Source organism: Protopterus annectens, chromosome 2.part1 (genome assembly GCF_019279795.1).
Source record: "Protopterus annectens isolate FY-2018-M chromosome 2.part1, PAN1.0, whole genome shotgun sequence".
Lineage (NCBI taxonomy): Eukaryota > Metazoa > Chordata > Ceratodontiformes > Protopteridae > Protopterus > Protopterus annectens.
Genome location: NC_056729.1, coordinates 160,326,678 through 160,342,274, shown reverse-complemented (window position 1 = coordinate 160,342,274; position 15,597 = coordinate 160,326,678). Strand labels below are relative to the sequence as shown.

General features: G+C 37.2%; 1 protein-coding gene across 3 annotated transcripts in view; it reads left to right on the top strand.

Moving 5' to 3' along the window:
• Positions 1-15,597, top strand: part of PPARGC1A (PPARG coactivator 1 alpha) — a 407,578-nt gene that overhangs the window by 46,528 nt on the left and 345,453 nt on the right. For all 3 annotated transcript variants that reach the window (XM_044062083.1, XM_044062086.1, XM_044062084.1), the window contains exon 2: positions 3,738-3,917. In XM_044062083.1, coding sequence (XP_043918018.1) covers positions 3,738-3,917 — 180 coding nt within the window. The remainder of the gene's footprint in view (positions 1-3,737; positions 3,918-15,597) is intronic.

The window sequence follows — 15,597 nt, the reverse complement described above, 5'->3', positions numbered from 1 at the left end:
AGAATTCAGTTTTCATTCTGTTTTTATTTCTCTTTCCTCACCCTCTTTGGCAATGTCCTTTCTCTTAGATGCATTTCATGGTTCAATTTTTTGTTTCCTCTCTATTTCAAAATCATATGCAGCAGCACAGCATCCAGCAACTGACCCAACAGGAAACCTTGCAGAGGTGGCAGCAGCCCTGCCATCACCACCACAAAAAGCTGAAGGCATTTGACACATCTTGGTCCCAGCATGCATCCCCACCTCCTGCCATACATCAGGTAACCCTACACTGGAGGCAGGTGCAGGGATAACCATCATTAGCAGTGTGGGTAGAGGTGACAGCCTTGCCACATATTAACAGTTGGCAGACATTGTGTGAAATTTGACTGATAGGAAATTGGATGCCCACCTAGGCCATGTGGAAACCCATTGAGTCGCATCCATGCACCGCAATAACTCCACCTTCTTATCTGGGACACATGGCTGATAGTACTCAAGGTGATAAGTAATCTCCTACTGTGTCTCAGCTAGGAAAGACAGCATCTCTAAACAACCAGTTCTATTCCCCAACCAGATTTTCCCTTTCTTTTGTGTCAATGCCCATCCAGCTTGGTTTAACAATTCCATCCTCACCATTGCCTTCTCTCTATTTATCTGTTCTCTCTTGCATTGTGTCTCCCCCTCACTGTCTTATCCCATACCCTATTAGTCTTATCTCTCTTTCCCTGCTACCTAATCTACCCCTCTTATCTTCATCTTACTTCCTTCCCCAGCATTCCTTTCTTTAAAAGAAAAGGGGCATGTGTCCCACAAAAGAAGATTATTCCTCTCACTCCACTTCCATGCTGCTCATTTCTTATTTGCTTACCTTCTGTTTCACCCTCTACTTACTTCTTCTTTTCATCTCCATCCTAAACTCTCATTTCCAGCTTTTAATATGGTTAAGAAAGAGATAAGCACATCACACACATGCCCGCAAAGGGTTTGTAAAACAATCCACTTTTTGTGGTCATACACTGAATGATGGGTCATGGAGAGTGTCATCAGTGTCCATATATAACCAATGAGAAATGGCACATTTCAATGTATAGCAAAAATGAAGCGCAGTTTGCATCATGCACTACTGATATTGCTGTTGGTCATGCAAATATGCTGAATGCCATTATGCAGCAGTTGTCAACTAAAAAAATGGAATAAAGCTTATGCCGTTATTTTAACTGCCGTCATGGCTCAGCTTTTTAATAGCCTTTGTTGTAGACTGCCATTGCACAAAGTGGGCTGCTTCAATCCCCCTCATATTTGTATTCGTTATTTTACTTTTTGTCCCCATTCTGTATATGTGTAATATTCCCCTCATATGTGTTTCCCTGAACTCTACATTATGACTTCTGGAAAAATTCAACTTCATAATGCTGTGTTTTGGAGAGAATCATTGAAGAAAGTCCCGGACTCATTTCCCTTGCAGCCTGCCCTTTGATTGCTGCCTCCATATATGTGTTGTGTAATACTTCCCTGTTATGTATTCCCCCTGACCCTTTCAGTTTATCTCCTACAATATACTCACTTAATGCTGTGTTGAAAAGATTGCCAATGGGGAAAGTGCTGGGTTCACATCCCTCTAGGCCTGTCTTTTGAATACTGCTTCCAGTATGACATTCCCCAGAATATGTGCCTCCCACTCCATTTATACATTATGTCAGCAGTAGCACACCTAGTTAATCTTATGGACAGGAGAGAATCACTAAGTAAATACTAGGTTCAGATCCCTTGAGGTCTATTTTTATTACTGTTTCTGGTTTGCTGTAGTGTAACATTCCCCTGAGATCTGCTTCTCTGACACCATTAGCATGACTCCTGCTGTAATTCATTGAGGTAATGGTGTGTTGACAAGAATATCTCTGAACATGGTAATGGGTTCAAATCCCTCAGTACTAATATTTTGTTTTTCATTAATGTTACAACTATGGTACAGGCACACTGATAAAATAAAAGTGTGATAATGTCAGGAGTGGTGTAAGTTGGTACATCATATTGGTTTACTGTTCCCCCACATTCTGTCTGAGTTACTTTGGTTTGTAAGACATTTTTTTACATGCCTTAGGCGTTGCATGTCAAAAATAACTCAACACATTACTGTTCATGTCTGTGCAGAGTTGTGCAGTGGCTACACAAGGAGTCTCTCTATGGGTCCCTACTACTGCCATGACAAGGAGCTACTTGTTGTACAAACAGGCCCTGATACATATATTTGTAATGAGCCTTGGGGATCTTCATGAATGTATGGAAATAGTGTTGACTTGGCTGTGATCATGGATGCAGTATTTCTGAATCCCCTTAACAGTTTAGACATTGCGTCTGTTAAAGTGCATGGCTCTGCTGCTTGTCACAAGTTTAGCTTCCATTGAGTTGTATTTAATATACCTAATATTTTCAGCTTTATTTCATATAAATCTGCAGTTTTTTTTTTTACTTTGAATTGTTGTAATGTCCCAAGTTTGAGTTGAAAACAAATAATATGATTTTTGGTATCTAGTGGGATTACCCATTCAGGGAAAACAGCAAATAAATAATGCATCTTTTTGATCAAAACCTTCCTACTGAATATTCAAATGCTTACTTAATAGTTGCCAGAAGATTGTTGAGACACTGAAGTTTCAGAAACATCCTCCTAAAGAACTGTTCCTGTCTATTACTATTCCTCCAGCTCCAGAGTGAACGTTTGCTTTTCTTTTTTATTAAGTTAATTTATACTGCACAGCATAAATTGTTACACTGCATAGTATTTGTGTGTGTTCTTCTGTTACTTGCAGTTTCATTTCCTCTTTCCCAGATCATTCAAAGATGTAGTATTTGTTTATTTATTGATATTTGATGACCAGGAAAATCCACTGGGTCAGAAACCCATTTTGAGTGGAGGCCCGGGTAGGAAAGCTCGAAATACAAAATACAAATACAGAAATTGAATACAGAAATATTATTCAAAATAATTGAGTGAAGGTTATGATGTTTAAATAATAATATGCAACACACTGACAATCGCATAGATAATGGCTAGTAGAATTTCACAGTGGATCATTTTTTTACAGCTAAATTAGGAAGCCCAAGAGGTAGAACTGGGAGTAAAGATATGTATAGTAAAAATCAGAGATTTTTAACTGACATGGAAAGGAAGAAAAAGTTGTAGATTAACTTAGTTTAAGGTGGTATACAATGTCTCAATTCTTGTTTAAAAGAAGTCGAGTAAACAGGCAAAAATTTTAAAAAAAGAAGAAGAAAGAAAGAAAAACAAAATATGTAGCTTTAATGGCCAGACACAGTTCTACTTTTCGAAGATACTTACCATAATTTAAACATGACAGTATGTGGGAGCAAAATACATTGGTTTTATAGCAGCTTCTCACTGCATCCATATTCAGACTTAACAACATCCAGGTTCCTAATTAGAAATAACTTCTGATTTTTTTGAAGAAGCTAACCATCTAAAATAGCTAACATAATCAATTAGTATGTGTTGTAGAAAGGTTATGAGCAGCTGAATGTGAAAAGTGGTTTCATGTAAACATTTGACAATATGAAACGCTTACCTAAGGATTCAAAATGTAAGAATGATTACACATGTGCTCCTGTATATGGTGGGTGTATAAAACCAATGCAGATTTTTGCTGCTAGAAGAAAATATATTCATTTCTTCTGTTTGGAACCATTTCCTTCTTTTTAACTAAATGCACCCTTTTCTCATTCTGGTTCTTTTTTAGTGTACTGCTTTAGTTGGTGAAGACCAACCGCTCTGTTCAGATCTCCCAGAACTTGACCTTTCTGAACTTGATGTGAATGAATTAAATGCAGACAGCTTTCTGTGTGGATTCAAGTGGTACGGTGACCAACCAGAGATCATTTCCAGTCAATATTGCAATGAATCATCAAGTCTGTTTGAGGTAAGTGTCTGTTATGATATCACACAGACAATAGTAATACTTTTGGGCATGTATGGCAACTTGTATTAATGATTTTGATGTAGCTTCTGACATTTCCCAACTATAAACAATTACATCCAGAATTTTTCATTTATTTTCTGGCAATTTCTATCTGGGAGTAGAAAACCAGTGCTGGTTGTGAAAATAATGAGGAATGTGTAAGTTACATGATTAACACACCAAAGTATATGTTTTCTCTGTTGTGGGAAAAAAAAACTACAGATAAGACCTTTATGTAGTACTTTGCAAAATAAATTTTAAAAAAATGTTATGCGAGATAAAGCAGACTATGAAATAAATCCCAAGAAGTATGATTTTAAAAGGCCACACAGGGAAAAATGAAATACGAACTTTTGCTTTCTTCTTGTGGTGCCTTTACAGAAATGGATGTGTTTTTCGGAAATGATGTAGATGTGAGTTTCCTCACACTTGTATTATACTATATGTACTGTCCTGCATAGAAAACACAGGTGTGCACTTTACATAAGATGGTCTTCAGCTTCTAATAGATTCCGTGTTTTCAGACTGTAAAAGACAGAGCTCCAACACAGATTAATAGAGAGAGCTCAGATAAATGAGGTTCAACTAATGCCAAAGGTGTTCTGTTATTTTGTTTCTTAGTACTATAGCATCTGCTTAATAGAAACTAGACAGAATTAAATGAGCCTTATAGTTTTTAAGGAAAACAAGTGATATAATATTATATAGTATACGTCTGAAGAAATATATCCCAAAATGAAGAGAAGGCTTGTGAAACTATAATTGCAAGGGCTGTAAATGTAAAAACATGTTCTCCCTCACCTTATGCTAAGTCTTAATGAACACCTGCACTGAGCTCATCACCTCTTTCTAACTATCTGCATTTTCATCTTTTCTCTACAAAAAGCATTCTGTCATGTGAAGTGTCATTTCTGAATACCCTGACCAAATTTCCAAAAATTTGTACCAAAATGGAAAGTCCACATCTCTGATTCACATGGATAGCTCAGCTGCTAAGTGACGAGATTAAAGTGTGTTTGGTTTTGACATTTAAATATTTTAAACATCATTCCAATGAACTTTAAATTATATTTTTATTCTCAGATTCACATGCTGTCTTTGTTCTACTCTGACTGAGCTAAACTGTATTTATTTTTGTGGTATGTGGGATACAAGTGTATTATTCACCATGTATAGTAGGAGAAAGTGTTTATATAAAATGACTAAAACTGATTTGAGATGTTGGTGATCCTGAACACATTTTTATGTCTGGTGGGGTGCTGTAGTGTTATTGTTCTTATGCAGAATCCTTTCAGATATACAGAGACTATAACTTGAATTTCAATAAAATATCATGAAGGTAATTCTCAGTTGCTATGATTTTGCATAAGTCTTGTATTTATCCCCAAATCACAATTATTGCTATGGCTTTATTGATTATTCCAGTAAAAGTGAAAGATATTTAAAGATATAATAATAGTTCTATCAATAAAATACATTTGCAATGTTATGATGTGTCATATATTGAATGTGTTAAAGTATCTGTATGCATATTCCTATTTAAACTAAAAATGTGGATGCATTTTAATTTATCTGCTATGACTTTTAAAGTTCTGTGTAATTATTTTAATGCTCTGAGGTTGAGTGATGGTTCTAAAAATTCTAGTGTTACTCTGAGCTAGTTTAGATTTGCAAGAGCTATTACGTTTCCAGTTATTCTTCAGGGGATGACAAAAGCACTGGAAAATAGCTAAGGTATTCTGGAATGGAGCTTTAAAGACAATTAAATTGAATAAGATGAAGCGCACTTTTGTTTCAGCATTCATTTGTAGTAAGTTTAGCTCTTGCTATGCTATAATACTCTTTTAAAACTACATGGCTCAGCTGTGATTATGGAGTATTCAATCAAAGTTCGCAGCCAGAATGATTAATGAATTACTAGTTCTTGCGTAAAACTCCTTGGTCTGACTTTAAACAGCCACCGGTGTTTTGTTTGTCAATCATGTGACTGGTGTGAATGGATTTTCAGAAGGCAGTTCCTGTGCGGATTTTTCTGGATTGCCTTTTGTAAGACATTTTTTTTTTTTTTACAATATCGCCTGTCCAGTAAGAATTTGTGGCAAAAGGCATGCAGAATAAGGAGATACGATCAAAAGAAAAAAATCACGAGAATTAGAAACTTGATGACTGATGTCCTTCGCTGCCAGTTCAGCACAATTCCTCAAACCCCTCTTTTACTAATATGTATTCTAGAGTTGGAACGTTTAATGCCCTATGTACTGTATGCATAACTGCAGCTCTGAACTCTGAAGGAAGGGGTCTGAGCTGTTTGCAAAATGCTGAAGCTTACAGAAAAGTACTTTCATTTGATAAAAAATCTGTTGCTGCCTTTCATATTTCATTCTGTTCATAAGAAAGATTTTTAAGTCACAAAGCAGTAACATTTCAAAGATAATAGAGAATTGAGTAACTTATTGCACCCTTACATGATCTATGATTTAAGACTTTTTATTTATGATCTATTAGCTATAGTTCCAACGTGCTTTGCAGAGGGATATACAGTTTTCTTTAAAGATGAAAGATGCTATTACTTAAACATATACTTTAAATCAACATGCTTGAACTATAGGTTAACACAACAGCTTCAAAGAATGTTAGGCTACATTGAACTTTTCTTATTTAGAAGAGGGCTGGATGTTTAGCTAGCTTAGGTCTTATGCTTGAATATTTAGAGCCGAAAAGAAAATAATGCTAGGAAACAGGTGCACATTCTATTACTTTATTGACCTGTTTTGGTTCTTTGAATGGGGAATCACACAGTTAGAAATTATTGGAGTCAGATAGAGGTAAGAAATAAACTGAAACATTCGATTTATCTAAATGACCCAAGGCCAATAATTTTTTTGTGATAGCTGTGATGTGCTGGAGAGATGCAAACTGTGCTGGTGGTGTGGTGTAGATGGTGAATCTTACAGTCAAGAATGTCATAAATTCTGAAATATGTTTGATTTTATCTCATTTCCCCTAATACCAATTTATCTGAAATCTTTTTTTTTATTACACTATAATAATAATTGTGGAATTGCAAATGTACATGGAATGCATCTAGTGCTTTATGGTTTTATAGCAGTGATGCACAGACATGCAGAATCAAATGTGTCAACTTTCCAAAAGTGACTTAACACCTTATTTAAGCCACAAATTAATACCTATTTTCAGCACTGAAAATGCCTTACTATATGTTTGCCAACAGCTGATGAAAATATATTTTTGTATCTCTTGCTATTGTCCATGTCTCCCAAGTACTAGTCACACACTGCGGCAAGCCCCATTTGTTTGCCATTACTGGGGTGCATAGTGCAGCCATTATCGAGGCAGAAATGTAAGTTTTTCCAAGTCTGATCCTAAACTCTAAAACCTAACGTGAAGGAAGCCTTGTAACAATGAGCTGAATCAATGGTACTCTGCAAACTGGATAGTAATTTAAACATACAAGCTCTGGGTTTCCTTTTCCATACCCCTGTGAGTTTACATGGTTCTGTGTGCTTCCTGTGAAGGCTGCCATACAGACTTAAGCAACTGCCCCCCAGTCCATAAACTGAGGGCTATTGTACCTGTATGTTCAGCAAGTGCTGCCATTGCAATAGGCTGGACCCCCCCCCCCTCACAAGGTTGGATGTTGGATGAGACAGCATCAGCTGGTAAGACTCATCCTCCCTTGTTGACTTCTCCAGTATCCATATAACTGGTCAGTCCCAGGTCATTAGCGTCAGAGAAATGGCTTCATTTTTCTGCAATAAAGAAGCTACCAAGAGTTGATGATTATTTTCACACGTACATAATGTGTAGCACCCAAATCATCTCAGATTATTAAAAAGCTGTTTCACTTTCACATGTGTGTAATGTGTAGCACCCAAATCATTTCAGATTATTAAAAAGCTGTTTCACTTTCACATGTGTGTAATGTGTAGCACCCAAATCATCTCAGATTATTAAAAAGCTGTTTCACTTTCACATGTGTGTAATGTGTAGCACCCAAATCATTTCAGATTATTAAAAAGCTGTTTCACTTTCACATGTGTGTAATGTGTAGCACCCAAATCATCTCAGATTATTAAAAAGCTGTTTTACTTTCACATGTGTGTAATGTGTAGCACCCAAATCATTTCAGATTATTAAAAAGCTGTTTCACTTTCACATGTGTGTAATGTGTAGCACCCAAATCATCTCAGATTATTAAAAAGCTGTTTTACTTTCACATGTGTGTAATGTGTAGCACACAAATGATTTCAGATTATTAAAAAGCTGTTTCACTTTCACATGTGTGTAATGTGTAGCACCCAAATCATCTCAGATTATTAAAAAGCTGTTTCACTTTCACATGTGTGTAATGTGTAGCACACAAATGATTTCAGATTATTAAAAAGCTGTTTCACTTTCACATGTGTGTAATGTGTAGCACCCAAATCATCTCAGATTATTAAAAAGCTGTTTTACTTTCACATGTGTGTAATGTGTAGCACCCAAATCATTTCAGATTATTAAAAAGCTGTTTCACTTTCACATGTGTGTAATGTGTAGCACCCAAATCATCTCAGATTATTAAAAAGCTGTTTTACTTTCACATGTGTGTAATGTGTAGCACCCAAATCATTTCAGATTATTAAAAAGCTGTTTCACTTTCACATGTGTGTAATGTGTAGCACCCAAATCCTCTCAGATTATTAAAAAGCTGTTTTACTTTCACATGTGTGTAATGTGTAGCACCCAAATCATTTCAGATTATTAAAAAGCTGTTTTACTTTCACATGTGTGTAATGTGTACCACCCAAATCATCTCAGATTATTAAAAAGCTGTTTTACTTTCACATGTGTGTAATGTGTAGCACCCAAATCATCTCAGATTATTAAAAAGCTGTTTCACTTTCACATGTGTGTAATGTGTAGCACCCAAATCATCTCAGATTATTAAAAAGCTGTTTCACTTTCACATGTGTGTAATGTGTAGCACCAAAATCATTTCAGATGATTAAAAAGCTGTTTTACTTTCACGTGTGTAATGTGTAGCACCCAAATCATTTCAGATTATTAAAAAGCTGTTTCACTTTCACATGTGTGTAATGTGTAGCACCCAAATCATCTCAGATTATTAAAAAGCTGTTTCACTTTCACATGTGTGTAATGTGTAGCACCAAAATCATTTCAGATGATTAAAAAGCTGTTTTACTTTCACATGTGTGTAATGTGTAGCACCCAAATCATTTCAGATTATTAAAAAGCTGTTTCACTTTCACATGTGTGTAATGTGTAGCACACAAATCATTTCAGATTATTAAAAGTTGTTTTCACTTTCACATGTGTGTAATGTGTAGCACACAAATCATTTCAGATTATTAAAAAGCTGTTTCACTTTCACATGTGTGTAATGTGTAGCACACAAATGATTTCAGATTATTAAAAAGCTGTTTCACTTTCACATGTGTGTAATGTGTACCACCCAAATCATCTCAGATTATTAAAAAGCTGTTTTACTTTCACATGTGTGTAATGTGTAGCACCCAAATCATCTCAGATTATTAAAAAGCTGTTTCACTTTCACATGTGTGTAATGTGTAGCACACAAATGATTTCAGATTATTAAAAAGCTGTTTTACTTTCACATGTGTGTAATGTGTAGCACACAAATGATTTCAGATTATTAAAAAGCTGTTTTACTTTCACATGTGTGTAATGTGTAGCACCCAAATCATTTCAGATTATTAAAAAGCTGTTTTACTTTCACATGTGTGTAATGTGTAGCACCCAAATCATTTCAGATTATTAAAAAGCTGTTTTACTTTCACATGTGTGTAATGTGTAGCACACAAATGATTTCAGATTATTAAAAAGCTGTTTCACTTTCACATGTGTGTAATGTGTAGCACACAAATGATTTCAGATTATTAAAAAGCTGTTTTACCTGGAGAAGGTGACATCAATATGATTTGACATCGTTATAGGCTAATTGTGGTGGACAGAGACCTTATTACTGACCATGCACTCTTTGATTCTTAACTATTTAAGGAGAAATATAAAAATATTGATAATATATCGGATAAAGTGGGAAATTGATGAATGAATGAAAAAAGGTATTGAAAAGGTCTACACCTCCCCCCAAAAATCCCCTTTACTATGGATATCCTTGCACATTTAGAGGATACGCAAAGTTAACCAGTACTGATTATAATGTTGCTGAAGTAGTGTATGTGACATTTTCAATGAATAAGAGCCAGTCTGTTGGATGATTGCTAATTGTGTTAGTGTGAGGTTAAAGGTTAAAGGACAGTGACAAGATTAACATAGTGGGTATAGATACTAAGACAAAATGCTTAACATGTGAAAACCTCTTCAGCATAGAGACACATATTTTCTGCTTTGTCAGGTATGCTGTTTGATTGTGTAAACTACAAAATATTAATTATACCTTAATGGCAGTTTATAAGTACTGCAGCTTACAGAATAGTAAGCAATTGGGGAATAAAGAAAACTCTATCACCAGGAAAGTGCAAAAGCCTGAAGGGTGCTTGTTTGAATATCCCATCAGCAAGAAACAATTTACATATCACAACATCACCTTATCACCTCAGGCTGCCCTCTATCCTATCTGTTCCCTGTTGCAGCCATTCATGTAAGACCATGCCTTTTCCACAGTAGTATGTGAAGCTATTCACCCTTGTTATGACAAGTAGTCATGGCTGGGGCTCCTACTGCATGTTCTAGTCACTATAACTGTGATCCTCAGAACTGCAAAAGTTTAAGTGTCAATAAGGTGAAATGTATACTAACTCCAAAGTATTCCTTTTTGTCTGAGGTGGAAAGATCTGAGAGTTAGTATATATAAGTAGGAGGGTGTGGGGATGCAGCCTCCACCACAGACAGACAAGGGGACTTGCCCTTGCAAAAATGCATTAACTGTGTAATTGCAACTTTCAATGTCTGCTGTTACTTGTTTCGAATTGCAGTTAATTTTTTTATTGTTTCTGTACTTGCATTGCTGAGTCTTAATACTCTTGATACAAAACTTTATGGCTGGTCTTTCAATAACCCTAGTTACAGAGTGGTGTACTAACCCTATTTCCATCACACTGTTACTAGTACAATTGCAAAAGCCAGGGTCATCTACGGATATCTTCTGTATTAGAAAGAAAATATAAAATACACATGAGGAGATGAGAGAACAGTCCAGACATGCAATATATACATGCTTTCTTTCTGAGCAAATTTTACAAGTAATATGAGTTTCTTATAAAAATACATAAATAAATAATCCAAATAAATTTCTGCTCTCTTAGTAAGAAACATTTGCCTTACTTAAAACTATGTTTAACATTGAAGAAATAGTTTTTATACTGTACAATATGAATATTGTGTCTGATGACAGAACTGCAGAGCAGCAGACATGGAAATGTGATTAGTACCTGTATGTTCTCCTTGTTCATTGAATAAACTGCAGAAGATATACACAGTCATTTAGTTATCACTATATGGTGCGGCAGGTGCTGGTAACATTTAAGGGAAATCTAATGGCAAAATATGACCTGTTTTGCACTGTAGATAGGAAGTGATTAAAAAAGACTGTTACAGCAGTGGTTGATGTCAGTAAATGATATCTAGACAGCAATGTAACTTGTACTGAAAACTAAAGTAAACCAGTCAGAGGACCAACAGGCAAACAGTGTAAAATGATAGGTCTATGTGTCTGCATTTAAGCACTATGGCTATGGGATCTTAGTTCAGAATTTTGTAAGAATGGAATTGAAGGCATACTGCATTTTATTTATTTGTTTTTAGTTAACAGAGGTTGGGCACTGATCAAAAACTGACCAATTTGGGCGTAGCCTGATAGCATACAAGTGATACAGAAAAATAACAGGAATGTATAGAAAGCAACAGGATTTACAAATGAGCAAAATGTACATAATGGTGCAAACTTCAGGTAAGAGTGGTTTAGAACAGTACCTTTACCAACAGACTAAGTGAATTAGTGAATGTTATTCCAAGATACGATCAGAAATTGAGGTTAAAATATGGCTATTAGAGTTCAGCAGAGTTCACAGGTTCATAGGTTAATAGGTTGGTACTAGGCTACTGGCCCTAGGGCCTATACAAGCCTAGTCATAACAATTCCCTGGCTATTTCTTCTCGCAGTATTTACTTCACTGGACCCCTGTCAAGCAGGGTGACTGACATGGTCCCCAGGGTAAATTTCCTATCTCCCACCCAGTCGTCAAGGTTCTTTCTGAAAAGGGCCAAGGAGGTGGTCTGCTTGATATGTATGGGCAGTCTATTCCAGAGTATGGGGAATCTCTGGGTCAGGAACCTATCCTTCCAGCATGTTTTGTTCATTGTGATGACAAGGTTTAGGTCTCTGGAATGTGTGGCTCTAATGGATTGGGATTTATTTAAGTGTAGCATGTCCAACAGCTCTGGGTTTGACATGGCCTTGTATGTTAAGCAGAGATCACCTCTGAGTGGACGATATGCAACAGAGTATAGCTGGAGTTTTCGTAGTCGGTCAGCAAAGGGCATCTGCTTTAGGCCTGTGATTCTTTTAGTGAGGTGTTTCTGCGGCCTTTCCAGTTGTTGCAGATGTTTTGTGAAGTACATACCAGATGGGGTGTTGTACTCTATGATGGGTCTAATGAGGGATTAGTACACTGGGACAATGACCTCCTTTTTTCTGGATGAAAAGCCCTTAATGATGAGGTGTGTCACATAGAAGGATTTCCTGACTGTTGTGGTGATGTGCTTATCAAAGGCGAGACCACTGTCCACCTGTGTTCCTAAGCTTCTTATCACACTTTTGGTGTTTAGTGTACTGCCACCTATGTGGTAATTCATGGGCACATGTTTTTTTCCCAAAGGGGATAACTATACACTTCTTGGCATTGAGCTTGAGCCCATGGCTCTGGCACCAAGCATATGTTTCTGTAAGGCCCTTTTGTAGAATATCCACATCATTTGGGGATTCAATAATGGCTCCCAGTTTGCAGTCATCTGTGAACTTTGTTAGCCAGAGTCCCTTAGTGTTGGCCTGTACTTCAGACAAGTAGATGCCAAACAAGGTGGTCACAGGACTGAACCCTGAGGTACTCCACTTGTCACTTGTCTGCAGCTGGATTTGGAGTTGGCTACTTTTATAGTGTGGGTTCTGTCAGTAATCCAGTTGGCAACCCATTGAGTGACATAGGGATTTATGCCCAGCTTAGTAAGTTTATCTATGATTCCAGAGTAGGGGATGGTGTCGAAGGCCTTGGCAAGGTCCAGATAGGCTGTATGGACCACCTTACCCTTGTACATGGCTCTGGAGACAGATTCAAAGAAGTCAATCAGGTTCAGCAGACACGATTGGCCCTTCACAAACCCAAACTGAGTGGAGTCCAGTGTTTGAAGGTTGCCAATGCTTTTAGTTATAAGTTCCACGATAGTACGTTCCATGGCCTTACAGATCAGGCTCATTAGAATGATGGGTCGGTAGATGCCAGAATCTAAGGTGGATGCCCCCTTGTGGAGTGGGATAACTGTAGCTGTGCGCCACTCAGTGGGCACAAAGCCTGAGGTGAGGCTATGATTAAACATGACACTAAGGTGAGGTACCAGTTAATTTTGTAGTTCATGTAGCCTGGGATGTTGTCTGGTCCAATGGATGCTGTATTCTTAGCTTTGGAGAGTGCGGGTTTTACCTGTGTGGCCGTGATTACTGGAATTTGGCAATCTTTCGGTACTGAGATAGGCCCTTTAGGAGGTGAGAGGGGGGTAAGTTGGCACTGAATCGATCTGACAGGATAATGGTAATGTCCTTGGGATCAGTATATTTAATGCCATTCTGTTGTAGCTCAGAGCAGATTTGAGCATTGCCATTTAGATTCTTGACATAGCTATAGAATGCCTTGTGGTTGTCTTTGGAATCTTTGGCAATTTTATTTTCATAACTAGGTTGGAGGATTTTATGAGGGTCTCAGCTTCTTACTAAGGCTGGTAAGGGAGTTTTTTGCATCCTGGGATTTTCTTTTTTTCTGCAACAGGTTCTTCTTTCTGTTGTATAGTTTGTTTATGCTAGGGGACCACCAGATTGGCTTCCATTTTTTTTGGAGGAGAGCATCTTGGTTCTATTTGGGATGGCACGAGTGGATGTGCTCATACAGTTCTTCAGTGTACGATTCGGCAGTCGAACTTTCAGTTCCCGTCTGCATGGGTGTCATGAAGATTGTCACTTCTGACTTGAGTAGCATGAAGTTTGCCTTGGAGACATTTTTTACGGATGTTTCCTTACTGGGGGTGGCGGTGCAATGTGGATGTCAAAGGTGATTAGCTTATGGTCAGACCTAACCAATGAAGGGGTGACCACTGGTGTGGAGCATCGATTTCCCATGGTGGTAATGCCCAGGTCCAGGATACTGGAGCCCCTGGTGGGACTATGGATTAGTTGATCCAGGGCATTGGACTTTATAAATTCCAAGAATCATTGGGCAAAGGTGTTGGTACATTAGTAGTTTTCCCAGTTAATGGCAGGTTAGTTGAAATCACCCAGTATTAAGGGGGGGGTATATGCACATAATATATATATATATATATGTACAAGGCAGATATGTTTGTCTAATCTGTGTTTAAAGAACTATAGTTAGAACAGTGGAGCTTTGCTCTGTGTGTTTATAGACCAGGCCCAGATTTTGAGAAACTTCTGAGGTTTTGTGATGGTATATTAGGAATGAGTTCTGAGGAAAATTACGTAAGTATTTCTCAGTGAAATAGTCTGAAAACGAGGGAACCTAGTAATAGATTTCTAAATTTAATAGGCAGCCTGTTGGCTTTTTTTGATTGCTGTGCAGTAGTGTTCCAGTCTGGATTCATTTCTAGAATCTGCCAGTATGCAGGTTTTCTTTGAATAGATGAGCAAAGCTCTCAGCCTGTTAGCACAAGAAATCTGTACAAAGCATAAAATAATGGGGAACAAAGATCCAAAAATAGGGACAGATTTTAAATATGTCTCTTATAAACTTAGAAAGTTGCTAGAATAACAGGTTTTCGGATAGCATGCATTTGCTGAAGGATATGACGTATGAAAATCAAATGTATGTCATTATTTAGTCACTTCAATCCTCAGTAGTTTGCCAGAAAAACAACAATGTTATGAATAACAGAAATAACATATGAGGCAAAGATCTGGACATTCTGCAAATATCTGGACAGTAGCCTGAAATGAATGAAGCTGCAAACCTGATTAGCAGTGAAGGAAACTGCCATTGTGCAGCACACTTGTAGAAAGGGAGGCCAAGCATCAGCTGTGTGGTGCTGTGACATAAAATAGTATGAGTGTGTACTATTAATTGACTAACTTCTGAACCTCTGTCTTCTGCAAGTCCAGATTATCTCACTTTCCCACTTCTGGCTGCTTTGATTCCTGGCTTCATTAGCTCAGACACTTCTTATCAACATGCGCCAAAATTTCCCACTTACTTATTTTACAGTCTGTCAGAGTAATCTGCTCTTTTTATATGAAGTTATATATAAATAAATTCCTCTCTGAAGCTGTGCATTGTTTCCAAACTAATTTTTTTTGCAGAATGAATCATCAAGGTTGTTAGTCATGCTCTCCTTTGCCCCCAGGAGATTCCTACAGTGC